The sequence below is a fragment of the Pleurodeles waltl genome, chromosome 9, assembly GCF_031143425.1.
Source record: "Pleurodeles waltl isolate 20211129_DDA chromosome 9, aPleWal1.hap1.20221129, whole genome shotgun sequence".
In the NCBI taxonomy this organism is placed as follows: domain Eukaryota; kingdom Metazoa; phylum Chordata; class Amphibia; order Caudata; family Salamandridae; genus Pleurodeles; species Pleurodeles waltl.
In genome coordinates, this window is record NC_090448.1 from 207,582,908 (window position 1) to 207,597,995 (window position 15,088).

At 40.1% G+C, this 15,088-nt stretch overlaps 1 protein-coding gene across 4 annotated transcripts in view; it reads left to right on the forward strand.

Annotated features, from left to right (window-relative positions):
* FAM3D (FAM3 metabolism regulating signaling molecule D) overlaps positions 1–2,003 on the forward strand; it is a 337,775-nt gene extending 335,772 nt beyond the window's left edge. For all 4 annotated transcript variants that reach the window (XM_069206542.1, XM_069206545.1, XM_069206544.1 and 1 more), the window contains one exon: positions 1,676–2,003. In XM_069206542.1, coding sequence (XP_069062643.1) covers positions 1,676–1,765 — 90 coding nt within the window. In that variant the 3' untranslated portion in view covers positions 1,766–2,003. The remainder of the gene's footprint in view (positions 1–1,675) is intronic.
* The last annotated feature ends 13,085 nt before the right edge of the window (positions 2,004–15,088 follow it).

Genomic DNA, 15,088 nt, shown 5'->3' on the forward strand with positions numbered 1-15,088 from the left:
AAATAAAGTGCCTACTTGTATAATTCAACATTTTAAAACGTACTGTAAGTGTCAAGGAATTTCAAATTGGAGGCTAAAAATTAAATTAAATTAGTATAGTCAGATTGGTTTGTGGGAGTAGTGCAGATGTATTAAACATAATATATTATGGATGATGTGTGGCTTCAATTAAATTTAGTAAAGCTTCAACTTTTCTATTAAAATTAACATTTTTATTTTTATTTGTTTACACAATAAATAACATTTGTTATAAGTTGTCAATGTGTTTGAACAATGCTTGTCTCTATTTTTTGTGTATTATTTTGTGGTTCAAATCATCAACAATGTTTAGGCTGGGGTCCCCGGCTTCCCGGGATGGCTCCTGGGGGGGTCCCTGGATTCCAATGGTGATTCAGTGGGGGTCCTCAGGCTCCAGTAATGATAAAGTGGGGGTCCACAGAAGTTAAAAGGTTGGTCTATATTATGATTTTCATTACACTAAATCACTCACTTTTACGTCTGTAATTGATATGTATGCCAGTTTTGAGCTCGTATAATATCATGCAAACGTTTTTCATTGTGCCGAAGCAAATACCTGTTTAACAAAATATCAGATTTAGATGCACACTCAAGTGACAGTAGGAACATTTCAATACATTTTTATGCTGCCTTTTTCAGGGTTCCTGAAAATGATTTATATTAACACTACCAGTGTGTTGATTACCATGTCATTAATTTTCCAGTTTTACCCTGCAGTGCATTCATTTTAACAGACACATGGCCGTATTGCAGACAGTGTAGTGAAACAGGGCAAAGAGAGTAAGGAATCAAGGGATGCCTAAATGCAATATAAGGGAGGGCTGTGTCTGGTGAAGAAGCTGACTACATTTGATTACTATTAGAAATTGTGAGTTTGGTTTCGGGTGGTGAATGGTTGTAAGTTAGATGAGATGTAGGAAGAATGTATTGAGGACAAAACATTTTTGTAAAACTTTTTTTGCAGTTTTATATAGCAAAAACACAACCTGAAGGTATTGGAGTGCTTTACACGAGCACTAGTTACTTACATAAGGACGCATTCATTTTATTGGTTTTGGGCATGGGGAGCTATAGTGAGCTGCCCGGAATCACAAGATGTTGAGCCAACACCAAGACTCAAACCTTATTCCCCAGTAGGCAACTCTGGCCTATAGGCCACGTTATGTCCCTCTGTCTCCCTGTAATGAAGTTTGAGCATATTGTACAGTGCAGTGTAGACTCTACTAGATGGATCCTCTGCATGACCCTCAACTTTAGAAAGGGGGTGGCAAATTTACACCCCGGCATGGGGTGCATTAGTCCACAAGCAGTGAGGGATCAGATTACATCACTTCTCTTATTTTGCCAACACATCTATCCCCGACTTATGGTCTACACCGTTCCAGGTTCTGTACATTACGATGACTCCTGTGGAACTCTGCAGATATAAGTGGCAGGCCAGGATTGTCTGTTGAAGGTCAAGAACTAGTTGGTGCCCTACTACAGTCTGTTAGCATTGAGGTACAGCTCATTCCTGGTACTCATCGTTTTAATGTCATCTGCCAGTAGGCAGGTCAAAAAATATCATATTTCTCAGTGAGTCCTTTAAAAGGCCAATATGTTTAAGCTAGAATACAAATTGCTCAAATTAACCTTTGTTTTGTTTATTATTTCACAGCACCTGAAAAATGAAAAAGAGACAAACAAATATGATGGCTGGCCAGAGGTTTTGGAAATGGAGGGCTGCATCCCAAGGAAGCTAGGTTAAATGTATGTTTAGGGCCAGTGCTCATAGGATTTTGGAGCATTGCGCTGCTGAAGGATATGTACAAATTACTGAAGGAGATGCAGCGTGTCTGTGGAATACGGCCATTTGACAAGAACTGCTTCAGCTGTTTCAAATGCAAAGTTGATTTACACATGGTTTAAGGCAAAGTTGCATGTGACTGGTGATGTGAATATATATTTTTTTATTTATTAAAGGAAACATCCCTCAGGTAAAACAATGTTGTGTGTCTATGTGTTGTCTCATAGTCGATATACGGCTTAGTGTACTTTGTCTATTTTTCCTCTTTTGAGATTGGAATTGCCAGTGCAAACATTCTGTTTGCTATATGAGAATTACAAAATACAGTAAGGAGTCAGTAATTTATACGCACCATGACCTATGTGGCCATGAATCACCACACCAATTTAGTGAAGTTTAAACATTTATTGCTCTTATATTAACAATGCTAAGGTCACATATATGATGCGCAAAATCAAATGATAGCAATAAAGAAACAAAACAGGCTGTCCAAATCGTCTAAAGAATTTCAAACTCATAAGCGCAATTACCATTAAACACTCCAAAAGAATTATACAGAATAACAACAGTATTAGTTCAGAAATAACAAAATATTTCATTAGTTGTGCAGTTGAATTAATCATAAACAACTAATAATCATTTAGTTAATTTATTGGGTTAGACATCCTAGCTATCAAATTCTAATTTGAAAAGCATGTGTGGGGCTGGGCTTTGCACATGCAAAAATTAAAGATAAGACAAAAATATTAATTTGGAAAAACATCTAACTATTGCGCTAGCAAAAATATGCAGTTGGATTTCTAAGGGCAAAACCTTCAAAAGCAAAACAAATGCATATTGATTATACCTCTCCTAAATGAGGCAGCCACCCGCAGAGTCTTCATCAGCAGAGAATAGAATGATAAGAAGCTGGACAGAAAAACTGCACAGAATTTGGACTGAAAAGAACTACACAGAACTGACTCTGAATTGGGATGAACAGAATCTGACTTACATCACCTAAAATTTGGCTAAATTAAAATCCCACAAATCTCTAGCTAGGCTTCTATTGGACAAGACTATGATGTGTGATAGTGAGCAACCAATTGAATTACATCCTTTCTCCATTTTGTATCTTTCTTCATTCCTTGTCCAAGATAGGCTCATGTTTATGCTCCTCTCCAGTCGACAGTTTCCGCTGAATATTAACATTGTAGAAAACAACACAGAACATGATATTTAGCTAACATTACTTCCTACCAGAAACTAAGGCCCATTGCTAAAACTATCAAATGTTATCACAAGGAAGTACAAAATGAGCAAAACATTTCTTTTAGAAATGGGGTCTTTAGTTTGCAGTCAGGTTACCCCCTGTCCAAACAAGGACCCTCATTCTAATCAGGGTAAAGGAGAATCACCCTCAGTTAACCCCCACTCACCCCTTGGTAGCTTGGCACGAGCATGCAGGCTTAACTTCAGAAGCAAGGTGTAAAGTATTTGTACCAACACACACAGTAACTCAGAGAAAACAATACAAAATGGCACAACTCAGATTTAGTACAAATAGATAATATTTTTCTAATCAAAACAAGACCAAAATGACAAAAATCCAACATACACAAGTCAAGTTATGAATTTAAAAAGCAAGAGAGTCTTAAATCCTGTTGAAAACAGTGAGAACGTTGTTAGCGTACAAAAGTACCTGGGTAGCGTCAAAATGAAGCCACACGGGCGAGCGTGTGTCAAAAAGGCCAGCGATGCATCGATTTCTCACTCGCAAGCCAGAGCATGCGTCATTCCTCATCCGGTCGGGTCGACGTGCGTCGCTTCTTCTCTCAAGCAAAAGAGCGATGCGTCAATCCGGATGGGCACCTCGGGTCCGGGCAGGCTTTGCGTTGATTTTCCATGTCCAGCTATGTTCTGGTGAAATCCGGTCGCACGGTGTCAAAAAACTGTGCTGCGTGGGGGCTTGCGCCATTAACAGCAGTCGCTGCGGGAGTTGCACTTCGTTTCTACAGGCATGCTGCGTCAATCTCCCAGACGCAATGCAGGTGGAGCGTCGATTTTAGCCACGATGCCAGCGGCGCATCATTTTTCAGCCGCGAAGCGGGTAGTCCGTCAAAAAGATTCCCCGCAAGGCGGTCTTTGCACAGATTTCTGTCCTTTTCCACCAGCTGCACCTTTCACGGGCCCAAAAATAGGTTAGGGCACCACTTGGCAGGCAGGACTCTCAGCAGAAAGCCTAGGTGCTAGAGAGAGAAGTCTTTGTTATCCCTGAGACTTCAACAACAGCAGGCAAGCTCAATTCAAGGCCTTGGAGATTCTTCACCAGTGGGAAGTCACACAAAACTCAGTCTTTGTCCTCTCTCAGGCAGAAGCAGCTACTGCAGGCCAACCCAGCAAAGCACAGTCACAGGCAAAGGGGCAGTATTCCTCCTCCAGCTTCTCCAGCTCTTCTCATTGGCAGAGGTTCCTCTTTGTTCCAGAAGTAATCTGATTTTCAGGGGCTTGGGGGGCTCTTCTTATACCCCTTTCTGCCTTTGAAGTAGGCCTACTTCAAAGAGAAGTCTCTGTTGTTTTACAGATTCTGCCTTGCCCAGGGAGGCCCTAGACACACACCAGGGGGTTGGAGACTACATTGTGTGAGGGCAGGCACAGCCCTTTCAGGTGTAAGTGACCACTCCTCTCCTCCCTCCTAGCACAGATCGCTCATCCAGATATGCAGGCTACACCCCAGCTCCCTTTGTGTCACTGTCTAGAGAGAGGTGAAAACAGCCCAACTGTCAAACGGACCCAGACAGGGAATCCACAAACAAACAGAGTCACAGAATGGTTTAAGCAAGAAAATGTCTACTTTCTCAAAGTGGCATTTTCAAACACACAATCTAAAAAACAACTTCACTAAAAGACGTATTTTTAAATTGTGAGTTCAGAGACTCCAAACTCTAAATGTGTATCTGCTCCCAAAGGGAATCTACACTTTAATCATATTTAAAGGCAGCCCCCATGTTAACCTATGAGAGAGATAGGCCTTGCAAAAGTGAAAAACAAATTTGGCAGTATTTTACTGTCAAGACATGTAAAACACATAAGTACAGGTCCCACCTTTAACACACATTGCACCCTTCCCCTGGGGCTACCTAGGGCCTACCTTAAGGGTGCCTTTTATGTATAAAAAGGAAAGGTTTAGGCCTGGCAAGTGGGTAAGTCAAATTGACATTTTAAAACTGCACACACAGACACTGCAGTGGCAGGTCTGAGCCATGTTTACAGGGCTACTAATGTGGGTGGCACAACCAGTGCTGCAGGTCCACTAGTAGCATTTGATTTACAGGACCTAGGCACCTCTAGTGCACTTTACTAGGGACTTACTGGAAAATCAAATATGCCAATCATGGACAGTAAATGTACTCATACAATTTATACAGGGAGCACTTACACTTTAGCACTGGTCAGCAGTGATAAAAGTAACCAGAGTAAACAAAACAGCAAAAACAGAGTCCAGCACACAGAAACAACCTGGGAAGTAGAGACAAAAAATTAGGGGAGACCATGCCAAGGATGCCTAGTCTAACAATTTCCAATATGCACATTTTATTTTTCTAACACAAGTTTCTCTAGTTAGGTTCTTCAGTACACAATAATCATAAGATTTGTTTACTCATATTTTTATTAACAATGTTTGTTCTCTAACAATCCCTCCTCTGATGGCAATATGTGCCCTCACAAAAGAACACCTCATTAATGAGACAATTCAAAATTTAATATGTTTAGTATATCTTCAGATATTTATTCCATTGTTCAAAATTTCTCAAAATCACAAATCAAATTTCTAATATCGTAAAAGTATCTGCTTCTTATCTTTTCCATTTCTATTTCTTCCATCCTCTGTTTATTTTTCATCCTTTGCAATTGTATGAATTTATATAGCTTGTAAAATCCAAGTATACAAATGAGGAACATAACCACCATTAATAATGGTTACAGTATCATTACCACAGCACCCTGACCAAGATTTCCAATTTCCTATTTTAGTGAAACGTTTGCTTATATTTTCCCACACACTTGGTTGTTTCAGCTCCTTTAATTCAGAATTCAAATTTGTCAAATTTCTAATGTAGCTCCTTATTTCTTTACTGCTGTCTGGGAAAACGTGCAGCAATGTTGCGCCTTAAGCATCTGACAGACTCTGCTCTCTTTTGCTAAAAGAATGTCTAACGCAAGTCGGTTCCGAAGAACCATCGGACGTTCCACGGCCATTTCTGTTTCTGTTAGAAATCGGGTCTTTGGTTGACAGTCAGGTTACCTCCTGTTCAAGCAAGGACCCTCACTCTAATCAGGGTAAAAGAGAATCACCCTCAGCTAAACCCTGCTTACCCCCTTGGTAGCTTGGCAGAGCAGTAGGCTTAACTTCAGAGTGCTAGGTGTAAAATATTTGTACCAACACACACAGTAACTTAATGAAAACACTACAAAATGACACAACACAGGTTTATAACAATAGGAAATATTTATCTAAACAAAACAAGACCAAAATGACAAAAATCCACCATACAGAAGTCAAGTTATCAATTAAAAATCAAAAAGAGTCTTTAAGTAGTTTTAAAAACACACTAGTGCTGCTAGAGTGAAAATGTACCTGGTGCGTGTCAAAAATAACCCAGCACGGGCAGGTGTACGTCAAAAATAACTCTGCACGGCGCTACGCGAGTCGAAAATCCAGCCGCACGATGATCCGAAAATCCCGGAGCTCAGGTTGTGATCTCCCAGCCTCTGTCAGCAATGCTGTGCGTTGTTTCTCCTGCTCCGTGCGTCAATTCTTCGGTCGCATTTCCTGTGAGTGTCGTTTCTCAGCTCGGTGCGTCATTTTTCTCAGCCGCAGATCGGATTCGCGTCAATCTTTTCCCCGCACGGCGTTCTGTGCGTGGATTTTCTTGTCTTTAGGCTGCCAGCTTCTCCTTTCAGGGTCCCAGGAACTGGATAGGCACCACAGGGCAGAGTAGGAGTCTCTCCAGAGACTCCCGGTGCTGGCAGGGAGAAGTCTTTGCTGTCCCTGAGACTTCAAACAACAGGAGGCAAGCTCTAGATCAAGCCCTTGGAGATTTCTTCTCAAGATGGAAGGCACACAAAGTCCAGTCTTTACCCTCTCACTCTGGCAGAAGCAGCAACTGCAGGATAGCTCCACAAAGCACAGTCACAGGCAGGGCAGCTCTTCTTCCTCAGCTATTCAGCTCTTCTCCAGGCAGAGGTTCCTCTTGGTTCCTGAGGTGTTTCTCAAGTCTGTGGTTTTGGGTGCCCTTCTTATACCCAATTTCTCCTTTGAAGTAGGCCTACTTCAAAGTAAAGTCTCTTTGGAATGTGAAATCCTGCCTTGCCCAGGCCAGGCCCCAGAAACTCACCAGGGGGTTGGAGACTGCATTGTGTGAGGGCAGGCACAGCCCTTTCAGGTGTGAATGACCACTCCTCCCCTCCCTCCTAGCACAGATGGCTCATCAGGATATGCAGGCTACACCCCAGCTCCCTTTGTGTCACTGTCTAGTGTGAGGTGCAACCATCCCAACTGTCAAACTGACCCAGACAGGGAATCCACAAACAGGCAGAGTTACAGAAATGGTATAAGCAAGAAAATGCTCACTTTCTAAAAATCTTAAAATCAACTTTACTAAAAGATGCATTTTTAAATTGTGGGCTCAGTGACCCCAAACTCCACATGTCCATCCGCTCCCAAAGGGAATCTACACTTTAATCAGATTTAAAGGTAGCCCCCATGTTAACCTATGAGAGGGACAGGCCTTGCAACAGTGAAAAACGAATTTAGCAATATTTCACTGTCAGGATATATAAAACACATTACTATATGTCCTACCTTAACCATACACTGCACCCTGCCCTTGGGGCTACCTAGGGCCTACCTTAGGGGTGTCTGACATGTAAGAAAAGGGAAGGTCTAGGCCTGTCAAGTGGGTACACTTGCCAAGTCGAATTTACAGTTAAAACTGCACACACAGACACTGCAGTGGCAGGTCTGAGACATGATTACAGTGCTACTTATGTGGGTGGCACAACCAGTGCTGCAGGCCCACTAGTAGCATTTGATTTACAGGCCCTGGGCACCCCTAGTGCACTGTACTAGGGACTTTCTAATAAATCAAATATGCCAATCATGGATAAACCAATCACATACACATTTTGTAAAGGAGCACTTGCACTTTTGCACTGGTTAGCAGTGGTAAAGTGCCCAGAGTAACAAAAACAGTAACATCGGAGTCCAGCACACATCAACAACCTGCGGAACAGAGGCAAAAAGTTAAGGGAGACCACGCCAAGGATGAAAAGTCTAACAGTTTCCATAAGAAGTATTGATGCTTCAGAAAAATCTGTAACCATTTTGTCCACAATGGTTGATAATTTCCAATCTTCATGTCATTCAGAACAGCTCCTACAGTAGGAATAATTGCTCCAAATATATCCACAATTACTTCTGGATTAATTGCTCTTTCTGATCTTGTTCTTGATTTGTCATAAGTATCATTTAAGTTGTCAATCTTGTATATTTTAGGGAAAGCCACTCCTAGATAACAAGTCCCATACCATCCCCTAGGGAGACAATAATAGGCATTTTTACCTTTAATGTAGCACACACCAGGAATCAAAGGATCTTGTCCATTTAGCATAAAGTCCCATATATTTCTAAAGAGAAATACATGTCTGCATTCACTTGTGCCCACAAACTTAGTATCAGTTCTGGAATGAGCTCTGTATGTACAAAGCTTCTCTATGTGTTGATAGTCTAAAGCAAGCTTTCCTTGTTTATTTGTTAGACTATATTCATGATCATTCTTATAATTGCATTTTACTAAGCCCTTTTCTATTTTCCCTTTCATTGCTTTTCTTCAATCATCAGCCTGATTCCGGAAAAAAATTTCAACTGGTGAAAATGTACATGTTAAATTATTCCTCTGAGTGCAAGCCATTCCAAATGTCAGTGTAGACTCAAAGAAACCTTCTACAATGTCTATGTTTCTAGCTTGAGCAATGCTGCTCAAGTGTTGGATAACTGGAAAAAAGAAAAGACTAGGTCAAAATTTGAGTAATTATGCTGCTGTATGTGCTCTTGATTATTAAGCCTTGTTAATAAAAGACTACAACTAATCCCATAAATTATTGGTAAGCTATGATATGTAATCCTTTCTTGCACTGAGGAAGGATTTTGTGTACACACATAACATCCTCTCACATCCATAGTCTCAACATATTCATACAGCAAACGATAGCACACATTAGATCTCCTTGGGAATTGCTAAAGTGTAAATAACTTTCATCTTTATAGAACTTGTCTAACTCAGAAAGTGTAGCAGTCTCTTGTATTGGAGAAAATGTATAAGGAGTTTCAGCTTTTTTCAAAAACTCTGGTGCTTATGATTAATGACAAACGTATCAACACACATACAACTGCTATTCCAAAACACACATCTGTTCACCTATTGTTTCTATTGCAATTGGTATTCATGGCCTGTAACGAATCAAAAAGTGGAACGAAAAAAATATACAATTACCTATGCAGCCACAACAAAAATTAAAAATAATCTTAAATTTTCTTTGTGATTATTTACAGCAGATTTCAGGCTCCGCTGAACTTGTTAAAAATCGGTTTAGCAACTTTGTCAAAATCAGTTTCAAATGTCTTTTTAAGTAAATCACAATCTGCTAATCACCAACTATTATTTCCAGTGTTATGTCTCTCTTGGTCATTTGACAATGTAATTTCAAAACTCAGTTCAAGTGAAATTTCGAGGCTGAACTGGATTCTCATGATAAAAATAAAAGGACATAAACTTGTGTTTCCACTCATCAGCTGCAAGATATGCCCATTCAGGATCTGAGTATCTTCGACTTGCAATTCTCTTTCTTTTTGATTTTCGACTTGCACTCATTTCTTCTTCTCTGAAATCTGTTTCTTCTGCTGTTTCTGTTTCTTCATTTATGCTTCGCAATACATCAGGAACCTTTACAGTTTCATGCAAAGAAGGCCACTTACATCCTTTCACAGTTTTTATGGACAGTGATGGCACAACTGGACTTATGATTATTCTTGGTCTAGCAGGAATCCGACAAGTTGCTGGCTTTCACGTGTTTCACCTGCACCACTGACCCCTTCAGGAGGAGTCAAATCTGTGTGACTTTGATTCAACTCAGCTCCACTTTTCGGAACAAGCTCTGCTTTATCACTTTTTCCCAACTGTCTGCTTCTAGGAGAGTCCTCTTTAGAATTGACTCTCCTGCTACATCCACTTTTGTTTCTGCTGATAGAGGAGTATCAGGATTGTCCTCAATTTCACTGTCTTTAATTCTGCAGTCTCTTGCTTTGTTTTTGTCACTTGCTCTTCTTGAGACTGTACAATTTCTGCTGGTGCCCTCAGAAATACTGGATCTTCCTCTTCCAAGGGATATGGCACTTTACGAGTGTGACTTGCATGAATCCAGTTTTCACAGCAGTCGTCATCACTAGTATAACCTGGAAAGGTCCTTTCTACCTAGGTTTGAGGCAAGTCTTCCGTATGTGTTTCTGGATCACCACCCAGTCACCAGCCCGATGACTGTAACACTGGTCTTGGGATGATGGCACAGCTGTAGCTTCCACCTGGTGAGACAAAGAGAGAACTACATCAGCTAGACCCTTGCAGTAATCCAGCACAAGGTCATCTGTTATGCTTACAAGTGCATTTGCAGGAACAGCTGGCAATCTCATGGCTCTGCCCATTAATATCCCATGGGGCAAGAGACCAGTCTTTCTGTCAGGTGTATTTCGTATGCTTATCAGAACCAGAGGTAAAGCATCAGGCCATTTCAGATTGGTAGATGCACACATGTTTGCAAATCGAGCTTTCATAATACCATTCATCTGTTCCACTAATCCAGAAACTTCAGGTCGGTAACTACAGTGCAGCTTCTGCTTAATGTTTATGGCAGCACATGGCATTTTTATCACCTCAGAATTTGAAGTGACTTCCTCTATCTGATTCTGAAGAGGCTGGGAATCCAAATCTTGGTATTAACTCCCTAAATAACAGCTTTGCTACTGTGAAGCTATCATTTCTACGTGTAGGGTAGGCTTCCATTCAATGACTAAATATGCAGACAATCACCACCACGTACCTCAACCCAACACACACAGGCATCCCAATGAACTCCATCTGCATTCTGTTAAATGGACACCTGATCTTCTAATGTGACTCAGATTGACAACAGTTATCCTTCCCACATTCATTTGTTGGCATGTAATGCATCTATGACAAATTGCTTCTGCAACTTGTCTAAATTTTGGATTGAACCAGGATTGATTAAATGTTCACATCATTGTATCTCTGCCAATGTGAGTTTGGCCATCTTAATGTCTAGCCATTTGCATCACTTTGGCAGGACTACTTACCTTTCATTTGAAACCCGAATTTCATAAATTTGTCTGTGGTTGCCACCCAATTTTGTCCAGCTTATTTTTTCATCTTCTGAAACCTCAACTTGTAATCTTTTAATTTCTTCTCAAGTGCCAATCACTGTCAACAGAAAACTTAGCATTGTCTCGTCAGTATCTGTTACATTTTTCCACCCTTCATTGAAAGGGGCTCCATTAAGTGTACAATAGCTAGCAACTCAATCAGCATATCCATTACCCATAGAGATAAAATCATTTGATTTCTGATATGCAATGCATTTCACAACTACAACTTTTCCAGTAATTGTAAAGCTTCTAGCAATTCATGAATCATGTCCCCATTTCTTATAGGAGAGGCAAGAGGTCATGAAACCTCCCTGGGACCATAACTTCCCCAAATTGTGTACAGCACCAAATCCATACTGGCTGTCTGTGAAAATCGTAATTATAAGCTGTGATGCAATACAGGAAGCTCTAATAAGAGCCACCAATTCAGCCACTTGTGCAGAAAATACTCCTTGAGGCCATGAGGCTTCGGGTACACCAGTAATGGTGCACACAGCATATCTAGATCTCAATGTTCCCACATTTGGTCATTTTTCTCTAACGCAGTATCCTGAATATAATGTCTGGGTTTGGTGCACAGTTCAGTAACATCCAGGCAGTCATATTCCACTTCATATACATTTTCAGATTCAGCAGTTTCAATAGGTAGCAAGGGAGCAGGATTAAGTACCCCACGCCTTCTCAGGGTGACTTTCGGAGATCCCAAAATCAGTAACTCATAGCGAGTCAACCGAACATTTGTCAAATGTTGAGTTTTGGTCCTGGTAAGCAAGAACTCGACTAAGTGAGAGACCAGCACAGTCAAAGATTGTACCATCACAATGCTCTCACTCTGGGCAAGATTGGTACCAAACGCACCCACTTGCTTTAAACAACCTGGTAAAGCAGGGGCAACTGGATCTGATGTAGCTGAAAAATATGCTACTGGACAATTTACACCACCATGTACCTGTGTTAGGATAGAAAGAGCACAACAATCACATTCATGATAAAACAGTGGAAATTGTTTTGTGTAGTCAGTCATTCAAAGAGCTGTGCTCTGCACAGACTCTCAGCTCAGTACACCTTCCATACAAGCTTTATCAAGAGGCACTGGATCAGTAATATGTTTGTTGGTCAATCTTTGGACAGGCTTCAAAATTATGGAAAAATTGGGAATCCATTGTCAACACTAACTCACCATTCCCAAAAACATTCTGACATCTCTTTGAATAACATGAGATTTCATTGCAATATAGCTATAACCCTTTCTCTGGGCCCTTTCCTTGCACTTTTCTATATTTGATGTCCCAAATATTTCACCTCTTTTTGACAATACTGTTATTTTACTGGAGAGACGTTATGTCTATTTTCACCCCAATAATTCAATAAGGCAATAGTATCTTGCCTGCATGCTTCTTGTGTCTTTGAAGCAACCATCAAATCATCAATGTACTGGACCAATGTAGATTGGAAAGGCATTTCCAGTGATTATAAGTTTGTTTTCAACACCTGGTTAAAAATTGACGGGGATTCTGAAAATCATTGTCTAAACCATGAATACACATAATTGCAGAATTTAAAACAAAAAAGAACGTCTTTATCCTCATGTAGAGATACTGAGAAAACTGCTTGTGACAAATCTAATACTGTGAACTATTCTGTGTCACATGGAATTTGTAACAAAATCACTGCTGGATTAGGAACCACTGGTCAACATTTGATTACTATGTCCTTAATTTTTCTCAAATCCTGAACTATGTAACATTTTCCTCTAGGTTTTTGAAAAACCCATAATCGGTGAGTTACATGGACTGCTCAACACTTCTTTCAAAACCCTTTGTTCAATGAAATCTGCAATAACAGGACTAACTCTTTCAATTACATCTAGTGCCATGTGATATTGAGGAGTTTTTAGAAAAATTGAATTGGGTTTAACTGTGACTTTGACTGGTTCCACTCCTTTAGTTAAATCAATATCTTTCTCAGAAAAATCTCACACATTTAGAATTACTGTAACTTGTAGGTCATTTGGTAGGTCTTGTACTATAAATACAAGATAAAGAGTAATTAATTGGAACTCTTCATGAATTACATTACAGCCAACTGGTATGAATGATTCCTCATCATCACTATTTGTTTGAATGGCAATTCGATCATTTGTGCAAGTAATCGAACATTTTAATTTGCACAACAAATATCTTCCCAGTAAACATACTGGACTAGAGTCACAGACTACAAATGTATGCATTCCTTTAAAAGTACCAATTTTAACATGAATCGATTCAGTAATCAGGTGTTGATTCGCTACTTCTACAACCTGCATTTTTCTCCCAGAAAGTGGCACATTGGGAGCTTCTGCAGTTTTGACAGTAGAGTGTTCTGCTCCTGTGTCAATCAAGAATGAAACCTCATGACCTATAACTGTTCTATTTGCATAGGGATCACTCTTATCCACCTCTAATGAAGCTGCTAACACACATTCTTTTTCATCCAAACTCTCAATCACAATTTCATCACTCACTATGTAATGGGAGCTATGTGATCAATTGCTGATTGTTTTGATTTAACCTTTGACTCATGTTCTACTTAGGAACTGCTATCTGCTGCTGTACCATTGTAGCTTAAGGTATTTGCATTTGCTGCTGTTGTGGCATCATTTACCGGGTACCTGAAATTGTGGCGCCTGCTGTTGGGGAATTTGCATTTGCAGAATCTGTATTTGATTAGTCATATTTTGGGAATTTACCTGGATTAACATTAGTATTTAAATCAACACGATTTCCATTTCCACCACCACCATGTCCTCTTCCTCTCGCCTGTCCTTGTCCCTGAACCACCAGCATGTTTCCCTGTGGTTGTGTATCCCCTGCATCCCTGATTGTGCTGCTCTAATCTGCATCACATTCGCCTTTTCTTTCAACCTTTTCTGCTTCATGTCAATTTCGTCACTGCAGTATTTAGCAAGCTGCAATACTTCATCAACCTGTTTTGCTTGCCAGCAAATCAAATGACTCTTAGGTATGTTACCAATTTCTGGGCTCAACTCCTGCAGAAACCTGAACACAAAATGAATCATGTCTTTGGGCTTAATTGTCCTTGTTCCACTATAAAGGTTGAATGCTTGCAACAACCTTTTATAACACGCATGTATTGACTCCTTTGCATCCTGAGCTGTCCTATCAATTCTCTGCTAATCAATATCTTGAGGGAAAATTCTCATTCTCAAACATTCAATCACTTTGTAACACCTTTTCATCACTAAGGGAGACGGTGAACCTGTAACTGGAACTCATTGAGGCTCTCTTGTCAGCCAGTTAACACTCCTCTTGCATTCAATCCATAAATCAGCTGGGACCACTATTTCTAAAAAAAAACATTTAAATCCTCCCCAAAAACATTTTGAAAGTTACACAAACCTATCTGTTGATACCATTTGTCTGATTTCTCTGTCAGTCTTGGGTAATCATTTGTAAATGAAACAATATCACTCCTGCTCCAAGGGACATGAACATAATTGCATAATTGAGTTCTTGAGCCTTGTAAAGAAACATTATTATTCACATTAGGCACACATTGTGGAGTATTACATGGTGGACCCATCACTCTTTCAGGTGACACTAGAAATTAATTTGGAGACACTAAAGTTTGTGAGATCCCAGAACAAGTCACATCAATACGTGGACCTGTTTTGTCAAAAGTCTGAATAATTGGAGACTTAACTCCTGCAGTAGCATTGAGTTTCTCAATTTCTGCATGTGAGTTAAAATGTGAAAACATTGCAGCATTAACTAAATTAGAAATCTGCCTATTGCTCTCATTATTTC